Below are 19,227 nucleotides of genomic sequence, written 5' to 3' on the forward strand. Positions count from 1 at the left end.
TGTGATGAAGTATTCATGTTCACAGTTCAGCTGGCTCCAGCAGCGTCTATCCCAGGGCCTCAAAAGTTCTTTACTGGCATGTCTGTACTGAGCCTCAGAACCCCACCAGAAAGCCCCACCCCTCCCTTGGGAAATCTAATGGGAATAGAACCCGGGGGTCCTGATTCCCAGCTTGCCACTGCTCTAACCACTAGACCAAACCTCCTCCTAGAACCAGGATAGAACCCAGGGGTCCTGGCTCCCAGCTCTAACTGCTAGACCACCCGAATCCATCCCAGAGCTGGGCCTAGAACCCAGGCGTCCTAGCTCCCAGGTCCACCCCTTTCCATTGTCTTAGAATTCAGGGGTTCTCAAACTTCATTGCACTGCAACCCCCTTTGGACAACAAAAATTACTACATGACCCCTGGGGCGGGGGGAGCCAAAGCCTGAGCCCCACCACCCCAGGCATGGGGGCTCAAACAGAATCCCCAGGGCTTCAGCCCCAGGCAGGGGGGGCCTGTAACCGGAGCCCCGCCACCCCGGGCTGGGGCTGAGGCTTTGGCCCCAAGCGGTGGGGCTCAGGCTGCAGCAAATCTAAGCCAGCCCCGGCCCCCCATTAGAACAGGGTCACGCCCCACAGCCTCTCTGACCCTGTTGCTGCCACACCCCACCCCAGAGGTGCCCACAAGGTAAAGGCCCCAGAGCATCCTGGGAATTGTAGTTCCAGCCAATGAGCTCCAGGAAGGGGAAGCCCTCTCTGGCTAGGCATCATGGGAAATATAGGGTTCCCCCTCGGGCTGATGGGAAATGTAGTTTCTAGCGCTAGGCATCATAGGAAATGGAGTTCCAGCCCAAGGCAGCATGGGAAACGCTGCCATTGGTGCGTTTCCCTGTCAGCCTCAAGGTCTGGGGGCGGGGATAACGGACGTCGCGCTTGTATTGGTTGACCTTCCCGGCAGGGGGCGGGTGCAAGTGACGACCTGGGCGATGATTAGCGGCGAGGCGGGGTCGCGGCGCGCCGATTGGCGGACCCGGAGGCAGGCGGGGGGCGGAGTCTGAGTGGCCGGACCGGGACGGGACGAGGCGGGGCAGCCAGCCGGTGCCCAGGGATGTTCGGCCGGAGGCGGCGGGGGCCCGGGGCCTCGCGGGGGCTGGGGCGGCTCCTCCCGCTGCTGCTGCTGCTCCTGCTCGGGGGCGCCGCGGGCCGGATCCACCGCCTGGTGCTGACGGTGAGCGCGGCCTGGGGAGACCGGACCGGACCCGACCCGACCGTCCCCCTCCCAGGGATCAGACCGGACCGGACCGGACCCGACCCCCTCCCAGGGATCAGACCGGACCCTCCCCTCCCCTCCTCCCCCCCCCCCCAGGGATCAGACCGGACCCTCCCCTCCCCTCCCCTCCCAGGGATCAGACCCGACCCGACCTTCCCCCCTCCCCTCCCAGGGATCAGACCCGACCCGACCTTCCCCCCTCCCCTCCCAGGGATCAGACCGGACCGGACCGGACCCTCCCCCCTCCCAGGGATCAGACCGGACCCGACCCGACCCGATCCTCCCCCCTCCCAAGGACCGGACCGGACCCCACCCCCACCCCCACCCCCGTCCCTGGATTGAACCGACCCGGACCCTCCCCCCAGGTACCGGCACCGTCTTCTCCCACCCCTTGGGAAAGGACCGGCCTGAAATCCCTGGGACTGGACTGAGCTGACACCCCCTCCCCCACGGATTGGTCCCACCCCCCCACCCGGGATGAGACCAGCCCCTGAGCTGGGAACCCCTTCCCCTGGGACGGGACAGGACTGGACCCCCCCTCGGATGGGGATCATAATTCCAGGATGGGACTTCCTGACCCTCAGGACTTGACCAACCCTATCCAAGCCTGGGAAGGGACCGACCTACCTTGGCTTTGGGGACTGCCCACAACCCACACCTGGCATGGGACTGACACCCCCCCCCCCCCAGGCTTTGAGCTGCCAGCTTCCCTTCCCCCCCTTCCCCCCCACTCTGAGGCCTCCCCTGCATGATCCCCCCCTCCCCCCCCCCCCCCCCCCCGCTTGCTGGGACTTGAATTACCCTTGGGAACACCCCCGGGAATCTCCCTGAGTCCTTCCTCTCTCCCTGACTTCCCTCGCCTTCTCCCCAGCACCTCATGATCCCCCCCCCAGCCTCCATCTCTTCCCTCCCTGTCTCAGTTACACCTTCCCCATCGTCCACCTCGGCCCTTCCACAAACCCTCTCCCCTCCGCCACTCCTCCCCATGGCGCCTGGCCCTGACCAACTTCCCAGACCACCTCCTCCCTTGGTGACCCCTCACGCAGCAGCCCCTGGACTTCCAGGCGGAAATGCTCTGAGAACGCAGTGGTGGGGGAGTGGGGGGTCTGGGTAACTGGGGGGGGCCTGATGTGGACAAGGTCATTGGTGTTTGGGGGATCCCCAGATGGGGTCTGGGGGGAGTCTGGAGCGGATCTGAGTTTGCAAGGCGTTGAGACAATGTCACATGGAGACATGGGCTGCGGTTTGGGCAGCCCAATGTTTCCGGGGTGTGGAAGCCCAGAGAAGGAACAGGGGGTTGGACCCTCAGGCATGGGCGGCTGAGAAGGGTGTCAGCCAGACTTTCCAAGCTTTCTGTTTTATTTCAGTACGTTTATTTAGCAACTGAAATGCAGATAACACCGGGACACTAGATAACACAATTAAATGATCAGATGAACTCGTTGGCTACATAAGGGGTTGCTTTGTTTCCACATGTTCTGCTGGATGAAGATAGCGCCCTGCTCTCACCTTGTGTCCCACCCCTGGCCACCGTCCCCCATTCTACTCACCCAACACCTTATACCCCCCCCCCCCGCCCATTTCCCCCAACCTGTTCTTCTCCCTCCTCTCCTCTAACACATCCCAGTCTGATCTCCTTGGGGCAGGAGATCTATTATTTTAATTACAAACGGGCCAGAGCTCCGGTCTAATGTTTGTGTGCGCTTGGAGGGGGTGCTGACGTCTGGGATTTGCTTTGCCCGCCTAACAGAGATTGGAGCTGGCTATGGATTCAGGTGTGAGCTTCCCTACGGGCTGGGAGGAGCGCTAAGTTCTCAGGCTTTGATTTAGGTGGCGTCACAGCTGACTCCCTTCTCCGGGAGAAAAACATGGCTCAGATCCTGGGCTCAGTACCACTCTGAGCCTGTCTGGTGCTGAGCAATGAACTCATCTTCTTTAAGCAGCTGTGTCTACGGGAGCAGCCCGTCGCTGTAGTATGTGGGCTGGGTTAGACTTGGTGCAGTCCCGTCCCTATGGGTCACCATATTGCCACATCCCAGGTGACTCCGTGTGACGAAATGGCGCTTGGCTGATGCAGACACGTGATCTGGATCCGAAACCCTCTAATCTCGCTCCTGCTCCAGCCTCTACCCCCCTGCGCCTCCGAAGTCACTTCCTCTTCTGAAGGGGAAGCAATTCTGATGCCTCTGCAGCTCTGGCGGTGAGATTAATCTGGCTCGCCAAGGGTGGAAGAGGCGTTCTGGGCCCCACCTCTCTGGCTGGCTGCATCAGAGTGACTTTAAAGGGCACCTTGAGGCGCTGCCCTCTGGCTGGAGGCTGTTGCGTGGGGCTGTCCCTTGTTTCCCATCCCTGACCCCTGGAGCCTTGGGAGTGGCGTGGAGCCCTGACTTGTGTTCTGTTGCTGTTGTAAGCCAGTCTAATGGGCTTGGTGGTGTGATGGCTTCCTGCCTCGTCTATTTCAGGGCGAGAAGAGGGCTGACATCCATTTGAACACCTTTGGCTTCTACGCGAATGGCTCCCTGGAGGTGAACGTGAGCCGGCTGCATCTTGGCCTTGGCAGCGCCAAGCAGGAGAAGCCATGGGTAAGCTCAGTGGCTCTTCCCAGGAGGACTGCAGTCACATAATAGTTCATGGTGCATGCCAGGAAGCGAACCCTCCCTCTCCCCGCCCGTGATTCCCAAGGGGACAGCAGGTGTGGGTGTGAATGGCGCTGCCCCAGGGCGGTTCACACCTGTGGGGCGCTCCTGCAATGAATCTAGCATTCTCTCTGCTGGGAGCAGAGATGGCTGGGTTGAGCTAAACTTTAGATCTGAGACACCTGCTGTCCTGGGTTCAAATCAGGCAGAGGAAGAATGGCCCAGGTCCCTGGCCTACAACTGGGAGATCAGGTCTGTGCTCTGCCACCAACTTCCTATGTGACCTTGGGCAAGTCACTTAGATGGAGAATAGAGGCCCATTGAGATACTTTAAAAAAAAAAAAAAAAGATGTTAACAGCACTTGGAAGGTTAAATACATGAAATATTGTGGGGTTGTGTGTGTGTAGGTCATTTAAGTACCTAAGATGGATCAGATTCCTGGCGCTAGCCTATACCCTCAGCCAGGTCAGCTGGGGGAGTGTTTTGTATGTGGATTGGGGGGGGGGGGGTAGAGGCAACCACCTGAATAAGAGCCCGAGTTACCTCTGCGACTGCGGTGAAGACATACCCTAGAAGCAGCCAGCAGGGCTCCCCCTCCAAGGGGCTGTCCATAAAATTCATAATGCATTAGGGGCTGGGTGGGTCCTTAATTTGGCGGGTTTCAGTGTTCCAAGGGGTGGGTGGGTCTGAACACATTTTTTGAGGATGGTCAAGTAACTTATGGACTTCCCCCAACACTCAGTCCATCTGGTAGGAAATCCAAGTAGCCGGATACCTTCGGGCCTCCTGGAGTTGATCAGTGAGCTGGTCTGGAGGGCCGTAACTGTGTATCATGGGGCATCTTGATGCCCTGTATGGGAGACATCATGGCTGGCTGCCTCTTGGCAGAGTTTCTGTGCCCTGCCCCACCCGAGCCTTCCCCATCTGCGAAAGGCTTAGGGATTTGCCCCTTGCTAATGCAGAGAAGGGCTTGGTTATAACAGATGAATCCTTTCTCTTTCCAGGTCGGCTTCAGCTTGTCCAGGACGAGGATTCGCGAGGCCCTTTCCTACCCAGTGAGTTGCCATTCTCTGTGTGTGCGTGCAGACTCTTCTGGGTTTGTTTGGGAAACGCTGGTGTTCTGGAGGGGGAGTCCTGCTCAGTGGGTGATGTGTTGTTCTTGAGTGACCCCTTCTGGCTGATCCCCTGAGCAACGGTAACTGGCTTCACCGCATGGAACCCAGATGGGTTCTCCAGGGCTAGGCTGTTGCAAAGGAATCCGGAAGGGGGAATGTCCGGAATCTGCCATCAGTTACCTCTGGGAGCCACTGGAAAGACTGGCTGTAGGGGAAGTGAATGTGAATCAGTCCCTTGGAGAGGCAGCAGGGTCTAGTGGGTAGAGCTCTGGACTGGAAGTTGATAGGACCTCAATTCTATTCCCAGCTGTGCCACTGACCTGTTGAGTGTCACATCCCCTCCCTCCCTCCCTGTCTTTTGGCTATTTAGATTGTAAACACTCTGAGGCAGGGACTGTCTCTTACTACGTACAGCATCTTACACAGCAGGGCCCTGATTTGGGGCCTACTGTAAATCCAGATGGTGGTAATTAGTTAGCTTGTACATGGTTTTTTTTGTCTGATCTGATGCGGGGCAGTTTTCCTCTCTGCAGGGGAAGGAATCTCATAACTGCACCTTGGAACAAAACGGAGCGGAGTCACGAATCCTCTTCCTCATCGACGTCAACCAGAAAAGGCAAGTGAAATTCTGTCTGCGCTTATGTATATTTCATTGGATTCCTCATCCGGCCTCCCGCTAAATCGATTGGAGCTGTTAACGGCAAGTTAGCCTAGTTCCTAGACTCTTCCGGGTCCAGGGATCAGAGCAGCCCCTAGCAAATATGCAGACAGCTCATGTCACCATCGCTGCCTGCAACCACCCCTGATATCAGGTGGTGTGTGAAAGAGGACTAGGATTAGACAGGGAATAAATAAGGAGATGTGATGGTGGTGTATAAATTAATGAGTGAATGGTAGACAGAAGATCAGTCAGGTGCTCCTACGTATCCTCTTGTTACAGGAGGTTACACAGTGAAATGGAAAAGGCAGCAGAAAAATTAAACTGCTACTTTTACTCTGAGCACTAGACCGTCCCAGCTGGGAGTAGAACCCAGGAGTCCTAGCTCCCAGTTATAACCACACTAGACCCCACGTCCCTCTCCCAGAGCTAGGAACAGAACCCAGGTGTCCTGGCTCCCAGTGACCTGAAACAGGAGGCATCCTTTAGTAGGGTGTGTTGGGAGAGCGACCCTTTGCATTACTGATCCCGCCCCCCCTCTCCACGTCCCTTCCGACTCTGGGGGTGTGAACCCATCTCCATTGTGTCACGCCCCCTATACTGACGCTTGGTTCTGTCCTTTCAGGGTCCAAGTGCGGAAGCTGGGAGAGCAGAAGAAGCTGCAGATTTATTCCGGTCTGATCCCCGAGGTGCAGAATGGGGGCTCAGATCCGAAACCAGCCAACGATAGCAAGGCCCAGGCTGCTGCCAGTAAAGGTGAGGGAGATTGGAGGCGGCCTAGACACCCAGGTCTTGCTGTCTCCTACTTGCCCGGCGTGAAGCAGCCTTCTCCATGCTGCTCAAGAAGGGGCTAGTTTTCTCCCTAATGAGAGCGCTGCAGTTAATTGCTTAACATGGCAGGTGCATCTGATCCCGCTAGCATTGCCCCATGCACTCAATATGTAACTCTGTGTGCTTCGGGGGTACCTTTGTTCCAAGGATCTCAAAGCACTAGGGGGAACATGGCCAGATTACAGATGTAGCAGGACCCCAGTGCTTGAAATGCAGCCATCTTTGGGGTGGAATGTGGCAGCTATGTAATAGACACCCAGCACTAGTCCTCGTGTTTAGGATAGGAAGTTGAGGCTACTACGGCAGCTAATGCCAAGGAGGCAGGTCATCGTTGTCGGAGTTGGCCCAACTGACGGCTGGAGTTAATGTCAAGTATCCCATAGTATGTACTGTATAATCATATTAGTCCTGTCCCAGCCACAGCTGTGATTGAGGCCCTATTGTGTTGGGTGCTGCATAGACACATAGTAAGAGACGGTCCCTGTCTTGGAGAGCTCCGTCTAAACAGACATGGGAAGGCTTTTCCCCAGGGTATAGATGGGGAAACTGAGGCACAGAGCTGGAGTGACTTGCCCAAGGTTGTGCAGAGCCAGCGATTGAACCCAGATCTCCTCCGTCACGGTGCAGTGCCGTAACCACAGCCGATCCCTCCTGTCTGGCGCTGGCTTGGAAGGGAGTGTGCCATCCGCTTGTTTGTTGGAGGTCTCTCCTCCACCTAGTAACCCATCCTGACTCTGCTGAGCTTGTGGGACTGAACAGCTGCACAGCAAATGGGGCAAGCCAGCAAGGAGTCTGCCTGGTGCAGGGTGGTTTTTGGGGAGCAGCTGATGCAAGGGCCTGAGAGGAGGTGGGGGGCAGGGGTGGCTCCCAGCCTGAGCCACGCCAGCAGGAGCTGGAGTTAACGTCATCTAGTCCTTGACGAAGGGGCGTGTTCGTTCTTCCAGGCACAGAAACACAGCAGGAAGTGCCTGGTAAAGGGCCCAATGCGGGAAGCCCCCAGAAGAAGACAGAGGGCGAAGCCAAGCAGGTACATGCCCTTCAGAGACTGAGCCTAGGGCGGTTCCTAGGCAGCTGTGCCAGGTCACCAGACTTCTGCTGGCACCTGCTGCCTCCCGATTCCAGCGCCATTCTCTCAGCAGAGCCCAGGGTGCCAACTGCCCGTTGTGGGACAGAGAGGCTGGGGAGAGGGGCAGGCTTTGGGGAATCGGGCTGGATGGGAAGCGGGGAGCGATAGAGTCCTGGTCGTTGCTTGCGGCGGTATGACAAGCAGCCCTCACCCGCGGACCAGCAGCTGGGAACTGTAGCACGGCTGAGCCGCCGGCGTGGTGGTAAGCCAGGCTCCAGGCGATCCCTGGGCAGAGTAAGCCCCACTCTTTCCTCCTCTCCCACGGGCGGCAGGGGACTCTCCAGCTCTGTGCACGTTGCTCCTTACTGGCCTTTCTTGTGCAGCAGGATTCCAGCCACAGAGTGGAAGATCTGGTCCTGGCTCTAGGGAACGTGAACGACTCCTACAACTTCAGCGTAAGTGTCGCCCGGCTGGATGGAGGAAGGGCCCTCCTGGAAAAAGCCAACAGCTTGTGTTCTTCCCCTGTGTTTTTCCCCTCTGCCCCCAAGCTCAGACCTGTGGGCCCATCCGGCCTGGCATCTCCCCACCCTCACTTCCAAGGCAGGTCAGCCTGGCCCAACTATCCTGGTATCTGCTTCCCTGTAGCCTGTTCCCCTCTCCTCCCTGACACATCAGATCAAATAAGTGGCCTGGTCCAATGGCATCCCACCTCCTGCTGTGTTGGACGAGCCCCTTCGGTCAGTCTAGTCTGGTATCCCTGATCATTGCTGAATGGGGCTGGACCCAGCTGTCTCGCTACAAGGCCTGTCCTGGCCAGTGAGGGCTGCACACTGCTCCTTAGAACTGCTGCTGGGTTGACTTGCTCCCCGCCCTTCCTGGGCCAGAACGGGCTGCAGCCCAGAGAGGGAGGGGCAGAGCCCCTGGAGTCTTGACGTGTCTGTAATGGGAACTCCACTGAGCAGGGGGGATCCTCAGCCTGTCTCCTGCAACGAGTCAGGCTGGATACTTCCGATCAGTGCCCTGACCGGTAACTCGGGTCTCTCCCCCTCTGTCTTTGCAGTTCCATGTAGTGATCGGCTCGGAGGCGGAAGGTCTGTACAACCTCAACTTTCACAACTGCCACAACAGAGCCCCGGCAAACCAGATGCCTTACGACATCACCGTGAGTGTGCATTCGGGGGACGGTAGCGCCCCCTCCCCCTCCGTGGAGGCACTAGAGTTCTGATCCTCTGCTACAGACTTCCCCTCTCTGCCTCCGGGCGGATTAGAAAGCAGAGTAAAGCTCTGGGACTCAGGAGACCTGGGTCCTATTCCCTGAGTGAGCCACTTCCCCCTCCCCCCGTGCCTCAGTTTCCCCATCTGTAAAATGGGGATAATGACACTGACCTCTGCGAAGTGCTTTGAGATCTGTGGCTAGAAAGTGCTATATGAGCTAGATATTTGTATTGCTGTAGTGGCTAGGAGCCCCAGTCCCGGCCCAGGACCCTCCTGTGCTCGGCAATGTACAGACACAGAACGCAAAGCCAGTCCCTGCCCCAAAGACCTGACCACCTAAGTAGAAGCCCAGGCTGCTCAGATTCCCTACACTGAGCCCCAAACGCTTGTCCTGCTGCCATCAACAGGATGAATGGGCCATGAGGGGTCCTTACTGGGCTGTGGAGTACAAGTGCCTGGGATTTGAACCCAGGTCTTCAGTGTTCCAATTCAGGGCTTTATCCGCCAGGCACGGCAAGTCTAGAGCAAACTGCGGGCATGCCACGCATTTCCAAAGCCACAGCGCGCGGCGGGGTTTGTCATACATCCTTGGTCTGTGTTTGTTGCTCCCAGTCCCATCTAGCCTCCCGTTGCGCCCCTGCTATGGGAGATCAGACCAGCTAGCCCCTCTGGCCTGGTATCCCCCCCTGCATGTTGGATCAGATCAGCGGTCCATCACTGGGTTTCCCCCCACCACTCCAGAGTGGTTTCCCCCACCACTCCAGACCAAAGCAAGGGGCCCCTCTAGCCTGGTGCTCCCCTGCCACCCTGGATCAGACCTCCTGGCGGTGACATCTCCCCCAGCCATAGCTCCCACTCTGCACTGACTCCGTCTCTGCTTTGCAGGTGATGATCCGAGAGAAGAACCCGGACGGATACCTGTCGGCTGCCGAGATCCCCCTCATCAAACTCTACCTGGTCATGTCCGCCTGCTTCCTGGCCGCGGCCACCGTGTGGGTCTACTTCCTCTGCCAGCACAAGTGAGCCCCGCCCCTCTGGTCGACTGTGTCCACACTGCTTTCCCCGGGCAGGCAGCCTTCCTCTCTGTTGTACCCCACCCTGCCCTGCCACGGAGCCGCCATGGGCACCCGCCTGATTGTGTCTCTCTACCTGCAGGTTCAGCGTGTTCAAAATCCACTGGCTTATGGCCGCCTTAGCGTATACCAAGGCCCTTTCTCTCCTCTTTCACAGTGTAAGTAGACAGCTACGCCAATGCAGGTGGGCCCAGTGACAAAGGGCTGGAGAGACCTGGGCGCTAGCCATTGGCCTGCTGGCTGATTTCAGGCAAGCTGCTCCTCTGTGCCTTAGTTTCCCCATCTATGAAATGGGAATGATGCTGCCAACCCTCCTTTGTAAAGTGCTTTGAGACCCATAGATGAAAAGCAATCTGTGAGCTAGGTGTTTGTAGTATGGTTGCTCTTACGAACCCCAGTCATGGACCATGACCCCATTGTGCTGGGTGCGGGACACGCAGAGAAAGCCGGTAGAGCCTGGTGTTATTGGACAGCAGCCATACCTGGGTTCACTGCAGTCGGGCTCCCGCTGACCCCCATGAGCCTCGGCCTCAGCCTAGTTGGGGTGTCTCTGTCTAAGAGGTGACATGTGCCCAGGGCCTGCTGGCTCAGGGGATTGGGTAGAGGAAGACGCTAGCCTGTAAGGTGTTAGCCTGAATCCAGCGCCCCTCGAAAAGCTTTGGGGCAAACTGAACATGATGGCCTGCCCGGTCCCAGGGTCCTCTCTGCTCTCAGCGCACTGGCCGGGACAGTGTCCCCCTCCCTCCCTCTAAGCCTGTGTCACCCCTGCTAAGAATCTCTGACCCTTCTTGGGGAAGGGCTGGTCTATCCCCAAGAAGACAATGGTGTCTCTCTGGCATGCGGGGCTGAGACCCGTTGGACTCCTCTTGTGCACTGGCTGCCCGACAGCTGTCTCGCGATGGCTGTTACCCGGCCGGGACATGGAGGTGAATGGCTCTGAGTCCCCTCGGCTTTGCCACCAGCTCCCTAACAAGCAGATGGCCTTTGGGTGGCTGTGGTGGGCGCTCTCCCAGCCTGTCTAGCCTAAATCGGGAGGCTCCAACTGAGACCCCGTTCTCTGTTCTCTCTCTCAGATCAACTACTATTTCATTAACACCGAGGGTCACCCGATCGAGAGCTTAGCCGTCATGTACTTCGTGACCCACCTGTAAGTTCAGAGCGTCCGGTTACGGGGCCTACGCAGAGGGGACATCGATAGCCCAGCATCACAGCTGGCTCCGGGGGTGGGGGCCCTGGGGGAGCCACTGGATAATAGGGGAGCTTGCAAGTATTGTAGTCCCAGTTTCTCCCACCAGGGGGCACTGGCTGGGGGTGGTGCTTGCCACCACTGGGAGGGTTGCTGGGGAGGTCTCGCTACCACAGTCCTCCCAGCATGAGGGGCCCTGGAGGGTGTCGTAGGACACTGACTGCTTGGAGCTGATAATTGCAGGGGATGGTGTAGGAGGGCTGGCTGTGGGCGGAGCTTTTAGCCACTCCAATCCCAGCCTCTCCCAGTAGGGGGCGCTGTATAGAGCAGGGCAGGAGCGCTGCCTGTGGGGGAAGCTCCTGGATACTGCAGTTCCAGCCTCTCCCAGCAGGGGGCGCTGTGAGGAGCAGGGGCAGTTGCGCAGGGGAGGGGGGCGTGTCCCGGTTTCTTCAGTCCCACAGCCCCACTGTGGCTCGCCCTGGGCCCGCCCTGCCTCCCAGAACAGGGCGCCCGCCTGAGTTGCCTCTGGGTCCCTTGCAGGCTGAAGGGCGCCCTGCTCTTCATCACCATCGCGCTGATTGGGACAGGCTGGGCCTTCATCAAGTACATCCTGTCGGACAAAGAGAAGAAGCTCTTTGTGATCGTCATCCCCTTGCAGGTGAGGGGCGCGACGGCTGGGGAGGGGGGAGCTGCCACTTCTGTGGGCGGCTGCCTCCTCGCCATTCCGCCTTAAAAGCCAGAGCTGTGCTGGGTGGGGACATGGGGCTGGAGTCGGGGTGGGGTCGCTTACGTCCACCCTGAGGTGCCCCCTCCCCACCTCCTTGGGACACCGTAGCCGGATCTGTCCGGGCTCATTTTGGACTCCCGGTGCTGAAAGCGAACGATTTGGGGAAGCGATTCCCTCGGTGAAGCCCCGTTGGCTCATGGACAGAGCCCTGGGCTGGACCTTGGGGGACGTGGGGTCTGCTCCCCGCTCCGCCCCTTGTCAGCTGGGTGACTTCAGCCAAGTTGCCTCCCCCCGTCCTTTGTGCCTCAGTTTCCCCATGTGCGAGATAGGGATGATGGTACTGCCCTTCCTTGTGGAAGCGCTTGGAGATCTTCAGATGAAAAGGGCTAAATAAGAGCCAGGTGGTAGCACGCTGCTCTGCCCTGGCGTTTCGGCAAGCGGGGGGAAGATACAGGGCCCACGCTGGGGTGGCAGGTGTTTGGGCAGCGACGGCTAGTGCCCGCCTGCAGGATGCCCGTCTGGGGCTGCGAAGTCCCTTCACCACCCGCCTTTCCCATTGCGCAGGTGCTGGCAAACGTCGCTTACATTATCATCGAGTCCTCGGAGGAGGGCAGCAGTGACTACGCCTCCTGGAAGCAGATCCTCTTCCTGGTGGACCTGCTCTGCTGCGGGGCCATCCTCTTCCCCGTGGTGTGGTAAGAGCCGGGGGGGCGTTCTGCCCCGGAGCCCCTCTCAGCAGCGCTACTGCCTTGGGTTGGGAACCTGCCAGGTCTCGCAAGCTAAGCTGGGTCAGTGCTTGGATGGGAAATGGAGGAAAACTGCAGGGTGGGGGGGTCTGTAGGGGGCTCTCTCCCAAGTCAGCTGTGACCCTGATGCTGCTGTACTGCAGGATGAGGGGGTTAGTAGGGGGTGATCTCCCCTTGGAGTCAGCGCTGACCCCACGGTGCTATGGGGGACTGTCATGGGAGGTATTGTCATGTCCGTCTCTCTGGGGTCATCACTCTCCACACCCCATACGTCCCCATGGGAAGTGTCCGGTGCAGAGGGGCATCCCGGCTTTGTGCACTAACCTGGGCGCCCGACACAGTGCTGGGGGACCATTAAAGGCTTCGTGGGGTGGGGTGAAGGGTGCAAATCTTCCCACAATCCCATGGGAGTCATTGCTTTGGCTTGGCCACGTCCCCACGGAGGTGATCTCTGCATCCTGCCCCTGTGAGCCATGGGCCCAGCAGGCTCGTCTGCTCCAGGCCGGTGGAGTTGCCCCTGGGAAAGGCAACTCCAGAGCCGAGGGCGGGAACCGCTGAGCATCTGTTGGTCCATCCACAGGTCCATCCGCCACCTCCAGGAGGCCTCCAGCACAGATGGCAAAGGTGAGTCCATCTCGGCTTCCTCCGGAGAAACCCAGCTGTTCCCTCCACCCCCTCGCTCTGGGGGGGACTCTGTCCCCCTCCGTCTCCCCCCCGATGTGGAACCTGCTCCCAGTGCCGTTTGACAAACTCCCCTTGTTTTATTTCCAGCTGCCACAAACCTGGCGAAACTGAAGCTTTTCAGACATTACTACGTCATGGTAGGTGCCCACAGCCCTGGCTCCTCTCTCAGGGACACTGGCTGCATGAGCACTGTGTGCATGACGGGACCGGGACCCTGCCGTGGCCTCAGTCGCTCTCTCTCTCACCCTCTTCCAGGTCGTGTGTTACATTTACTTCTCCCGTGTCATTGCCATCCTGCTCAAATTCACCGTCCCCTTCCAGTGGCAGTGGCTCTATGAGGTGAGGCTGAGGAGTGGGGGTGGGGTGGGAGGCAGGATTCCTGGGTTCTATTCCTAGCAGTGTCACTGATCCATTCTAAGATCCTTATTGGCAAGACGGGGGACATCTCCCGCCCTCCCAGCTGGGCTCTGGACGTGAGTGGTGGCGAAGTGCTTTGAGATCCATTGGTGAGGTGCTGTATTGTAAAGACGTGTATTATAGGCCGAGTTTTCTTGCCTCTGGACTGGAAGTGGCGACTGGGGATCTGCAATGCAGGTGCCTCTGACTGGTCCCCAGCCTTTGCTTACCCTGCAACCCACCCAGCTGGGACTGTGAGCTGGTGCTAAGTAGACATCTGCTGGGCCAGTAGTTGGCTAGGAGACCACCAAGGAGAGCCCAGCTGCTTCGGGAGATGCTGTGAGCTGCGGCACTCTTCCCACTGGCTACTGCAGCCAGCTGGTGCTAGGGGGCGCTATGCTGCACTCGGTCAGATTTCATGTAAATCCAAGGGTCTGAGATAGCTGCAGAGGTTTCAACAGCCCCCCTTTCCCAGGTCAGTTTCCTTCCCAAATTCCAGGGTGGGCAATACACATTCAGGCCTCGTTGTTGTTTTTTCCCTATCACTCATTGTGTGATTCTTCCCTTCCCGTCCTAAACTGTTGCTGTGTGCTGTTATGTCCCACCCCAGAGCCAGCTGCATCAACAGCAGCTGCACTGATCTTGGACTCCAATCGCTAGGCCTAAGGACCCTTCTTTCCTTCCTTGCAGCTCCTGGTCGAAGTATCCACCTTGGTTTTCTTCATCCTAACGGGATACAAGTTCCGCCCGGCTTCAAACAACCCTTATCTACAGCTGCCCCAAGAGGACGAGGAAGAGGGGGAGGAACTGCAGATGAATCAGGTGTAAGCAGCTGGATCTCTGGGTGGGGCGGGGAAGTCGGGCTCATTCCCAGTGCTACTGGGGCTGGTGTAGACTGTGAACAGGGAAACTCACCCATCTTGTCTCTCTAACATCCTGGGACCAACAGGGCTACACCCAGTTTGCATACATGGAATAGCTATTTGGGCCTGAGTTATGCTCGTTCAGTTTCCTACCTGTGTGTGAACCTGATGAGTAGGCTTGGCAAAGTTCGATGTTTATGGTTTTTATCATTTTGATGGATAATATCAATATTTATTTTAAAATATTCCCCCCCCCACCCCCCATTTTTATCACTTTTCAATTTTCACAAGGAAACTAGAAGAGGATCCGGCAAGGGGGCAGACAATAATTAGCTAGTGACAGTGGCCATTGAAATTGTCCGTTAAAGTTTTAAACACCAATTGGCAGTGTCCCATGGCAAAATGTACCAAGTAAATAGCCTTTGATCAAACACTGAGGTCTCAAGTTGCATTTTTCTTACTTTGCCTCTCAGTTATCGATGGAAATATTTGTGTGTGTGTGTGTGGATGTTGGGTGAGATCCACCTTCCACATTTACCAGTAAAATTCAAATCTTTCCAAGCTCACTGGTGGAGGTCAGACTAGATCAGTGGTTTTCAACTCTTTTTCTGGCAACCCATTTGAAGAAAATTGTTGTTGCCCGTGACGCAACAGAGCTGGGAATGAGGCGTTCAGGGTGTGGGAGGGGGCTCTGGGCTGGGGCAGGGAGTTGGGGTGCAGGAGAGGGTCAGGGCTGTGGGGGCAGGCTCTGGTGCGGGGCTGGGGATGAAGGGTTTGGGGTGCCAAAGGGGCTCCGGGTTTCGTGGGAGGCTCAGGGCTGGGGCAGGGGATTGGGGCATGGGCTTACTTCCGGTGGCTCCCAGTCCGTGGCACAGCTTGGGTGCAGAGGCAGGCTTCCCGTGCTGCACCCCGGAAGTGGCCAGCAGGTCCGGCTCCTAGGCGGAGGTACGCAAGAGGTGCCGCACGGCTCTCGCCCACAGGCACACCCCCCCATACTCCCATTGGCCGGGAACTGGCCAATGGGTCCGTTCCCGGCCAATGGGAGTGCGGAGCCAGTGCTTGGGGCAGGGACAGCGCACGGAGCCCTGTGGTCCCCCTGCCTACAAACCGGACCTGCTGCTGGCCGCTTCTGGGGCGCAGCGTGGTGTCGGAACAGGTAGGGACTACTGGCTTTTACTGGCCGGCTGCCAGGGTCCCTGGGAGCTGAGCAAGGCGACCCAGTGCCTTGCATTCCGCGACCCGAACTTTGAAAACCACTGGACTAGATCTCGAGGGTCCCGTCTGACCTTCAAGTCTGAGTCCTCTTGCTCCTGCTCCACAGCACCCTCTGTTGCTTGTCCGGGGAAGTTCCAGGTGTTAGGTGTAGCGGGTGTTACTGCTTTCCATAAGGGAGGGAACTTATCCCTGCAGTTCCAGGAGCTGCAGGACCCTTGCTAGGGCTGTAGAGGAAGCACCTAGATCTGATCCATCCCATCTGAGTCTGGGGTCGTCTGTCTCGCTTTCTCTCTGCAGGGTCACAGAAGCCGGCGTCCATGAGGGTCTCTCCAAGCTGAAGAAGAGCAGGGTTGCCCGTGAGGCAGTGTGAGGCCTATCCACCCAGACTGTTGCTAGCGCTCGGACCCTGGGGAGGCCGCCGGGTCCCACCCTGTGGCCTGGCCGAAGACTCCCAAGCGGGACAGAGAAATCTGGGGGTTTGTGTTGAATTCCTGCCTCTCTGCTCCCCTGCCCCACCTTGTGGCAGTGCTGAGAACTGCATGGTCCCGTGCAATTCCAGCCGCTGTTCCCAGAACCAGGCCTGTTCTCCAGACTGCAAGAAGATCAGACGAACTCTGGATGGCTGGGGGCTGCTGTCTCTTGTACGGGGCTGGGGGGGGGACTTTGGCCAAGCTCTGCTCTTCTCCTGCAAGAGCGGTTTCCAGACCCGCTTCCTGATCCGTGCATCCCTGCTGCTGGCTTAGATGCATCCTCCACCAGCAGCCCCCACCCTCACCAGCTCTCCCACCCCCTTCTCCTTCACTCCATTGACTAGCTGGGGCCAAGCAGCAAAGGTGGAGCTGGCCTTAAGCACCAACATCTGGCTGGGGTCAAAGAGGTCCTGTACCACTGGGGTGAGGCGATAGATGGTTCCAGGGCGGAGGAGAAGTAGTGGCTATCTTCAGCTGAGGCCAAGAGCTCCCCAGCCCCACTACATGCTGGTGGTGCTGAGCAATAGGCCAGGATCTAGACAACAACTGAGCAGTGACGCTTGGCTTACGCTCGTCGGGATCTCCGTGTGGTACCCGGTTAGCTGTGGGCCATGGTTTTCACTCGAGCATTGATGGTCCCTCCTTCCTGGGAGAAGCAGGTTTTCAGGGGCATGCTGCTCCTGGCTTCTTGCTAGACCCTGTCGGGTGGTAGGTTCAGGTGTGATTCTCGCACCAGCTGGGCCTGCAGGGCTTGCGTCTTGGTTGCCTCTCTGTGACTCCAGCGTGCTCGCCTGCCGCGTCTGTCTGCTCTGCCCGTCTCCCCGGGAGCTGAGATTGGAGCTGGCTTCGTTCCTGCTCAGAACCCGGCGCTAGATCCTGCCCTTGGTTACCTGTGCAGCTAGGTGGAAACGGGGGTTCCACCCTTAAAGGGAATGAGCAGGGGAGAACCCAGCTTCATTTAGCTCCCAGCCTGCCCCTGTGAGCTGGGGCAACCAACCTCCTCCTCCCGTGGAACAAACCTCTTTAACCCCAGACACAGAGTAGGTGGGACCCGCTCATGCACAAGGCCTGTACCCCTGCTGGGATTGGCCCAGCACCCCTGAAACAGCAGGCCCTTAGCTGCTGCGCACCAGGCCAAAAGCAGGAGCTAACAGTGTGAGGCCACGGAGGAGTTTGGGACCCGGCCCCTGCTTGTGACACTACTGGAGTTCAGGCCAGGGTAGAACAGCCAGCGTCCTGATCCTCAACGCAGGCTCTGTCTGCATTTATGCAACCTGCTCGCTGGCTGCAATGGGGGGGAGGGGGCCTCCCCACAAGGGAGATCCTACTGCTGGGGTGCCATTGCCCTCTCTCTGGCTGCCTCTGTTCTCTACCGAATAACTCTGCCCTTGGTTGTGATGCCCTTGTAAGTGCGGGCTCAACACTTCTCCTCCCCACCCCCCCACCCCCCCCCCCGATTTAAATTCCTCATTATTCCTGGGAACTGTGATTATCACACTCCTAACCCCTGGGTGGATCCCCATTGTCTCAGCAGGGTTGGGTCAATATGCCCACGTGGTAAGGAGTTCCTTGGCTTAATTGTAACTTTCTGCACAGCCTGGCGCGGGAGGTCTCTGGCTTTGTCTTAGGGGGGTGGGCTCTGTGTATAGAGGGCAAAGCCCTGCATTCCATGCTGGTGTATAAATGGCCCTTTCCGTATCTTGGCTCTGGCTTATTCATTTGGGTAAAACAGCTGCTCTAAGATTGAGGCTTTTCGAGCATGGCGCGCGTGACGGTGGGGGCCTGCCCGGTGCGAAGTGTCGTGACTTGATCCTAAAGCAGTGTTCATCCTAACGCACGTGGTATCCAGTTCTGAGCTGGGCTCTAGGGCGGAAGGACCTGATCCTGATCCATCAGCCCTGGGGCCTGCGTGGGCATGAGGGCTGAAGGCTCAGCCCCTGCCTCTATTGCAGAGGCATGGATCAGCGTTCACGTCACGCTCCCCGTCAGTACCCGGCTCTGGCCGGAGCAGCTACTGATCCAACCAGCAGATCAACTTCGGTGAGGAATCCTGGGTGTGTGGCATGTTGCGTCCGTGCTAGGAAGAAGATTGCCCTGCTAACGCTGGAAGCTATTTGACTGACATGGGCAGGCCTTAGGTCGGGCGGGCAAACGTTTTGGCCTGAGGGCCACATCGGGTTTCCAAAATTGTATGGAGGGCCGGTTAGGGGAGGCTGTGCCTCCCCAAACAGCCAGGCACAGCTTGGCCCCCAGCCCCTATCTATCCTCCCCCCACCCCCCGCTTCTCACCCTGGCGGGCCCCCCAGGACTTCTGCCCCATCCAACCTGCCCTGTTCCCTGACTGCCCCACCCCCGATCCCCCACCTGCTTGCCTCCTGCTGCCCCCTCCAAACCCCCCCTCCCTCCTGACTACCCCCCCCCTCGACCCCTGCCCCCATTGAACCCCCCTGGTCCCTGGCCTCTGACCGCCCCGACTGATATCCACACCCCCGGCCCTGACCACCCCGCAAACTCCCCTGCGCTCTATCCGACCCCCCCTGCCCCCTTACTGCGTTGCCTGGAGCACCAGTGGCTGGTGATGCTACTGTCACTCGCCGTGCAGCACAGAGCACCAGGTCAGACCAGGGCTCGCAGCCCGCCCGCCCCGAGCACTAAGCCGGTGGTGCAGTGAGCTGAGGCTGCGGAGGAGGGGCCGGGGGCTAGCATACTGGGACAGGAGCTCAGGGGCCGGGCAGGAGGGTCCCACAGGCGGGATGTGGCCCCCCCCCTCTGCCTTAGGTGATGCTTGTTTGGATGCAGTGGTGCTGGACCAGAGAACACAAGGCTGCCGTTGGGGTGCAATGGAAGCAATTGATTATACATAGGGCCTGTAGCCCTGCAGGATCAGCACGGTCTAGGACGTCCAGCGTCCACCCCAGCACAGCCCCCATTGCGGGTTACGGCCCTGAGGCCTCCAATCCTGGAGCTGGGTTAGTGCTCAGGCTCTCAGCTCTGCCCCCTCCCCTTGATCTAGGCCAGGGGGCTTCCACCAGGTTCCACGCTTGCCGTGTCAATTCCATCAGCTAAGATGGAGTTCCTGGCTTCCTGGCTGTT

The 19,227-nt window shown here is 58.5% G+C and overlaps 1 protein-coding gene across 2 annotated transcripts; it reads left to right on the forward strand.

Annotated features, from left to right (window-relative positions):
• Positions 1-1,050: 1,050 nt before the first annotated feature.
• On the forward strand, positions 1,051-17,832 carry GPR108 (G protein-coupled receptor 108). Of its 2 annotated transcripts, none has more exons than XM_077838493.1 (18): positions 1,051-1,210; positions 3,715-3,834; positions 4,894-4,944; positions 5,538-5,620; positions 6,288-6,418; positions 7,438-7,520; positions 7,943-8,014; positions 8,620-8,721; positions 9,660-9,793; positions 9,930-10,005; positions 10,921-10,994; positions 11,574-11,691; positions 12,325-12,455; positions 13,087-13,130; positions 13,278-13,327; positions 13,446-13,529; positions 14,277-14,410; positions 15,962-17,832. In XM_077838493.1, exons 1-18 carry the CDS (start codon positions 1,091-1,093, stop codon positions 16,032-16,034), a joined length of 1,680 nt encoding a protein of 559 aa, XP_077694619.1. In that variant the 5' UTR covers positions 1,051-1,090; the 3' UTR covers positions 16,035-17,832. The 2 variants fall into 2 exon arrangements, with proteins under 2 accessions (XP_077694619.1, XP_077694621.1); XM_077838495.1 differs by having other exon boundaries at positions 7,946-8,014.
• Positions 17,833-19,227: the final 1,395 nt, after the last annotated feature.

This window comes from Eretmochelys imbricata, chromosome 20 (assembly GCF_965152235.1).
Source record: "Eretmochelys imbricata isolate rEreImb1 chromosome 20, rEreImb1.hap1, whole genome shotgun sequence".
In the NCBI taxonomy this organism is placed as follows: Eukaryota; Metazoa; Chordata; order Testudines; family Cheloniidae; genus Eretmochelys; species Eretmochelys imbricata.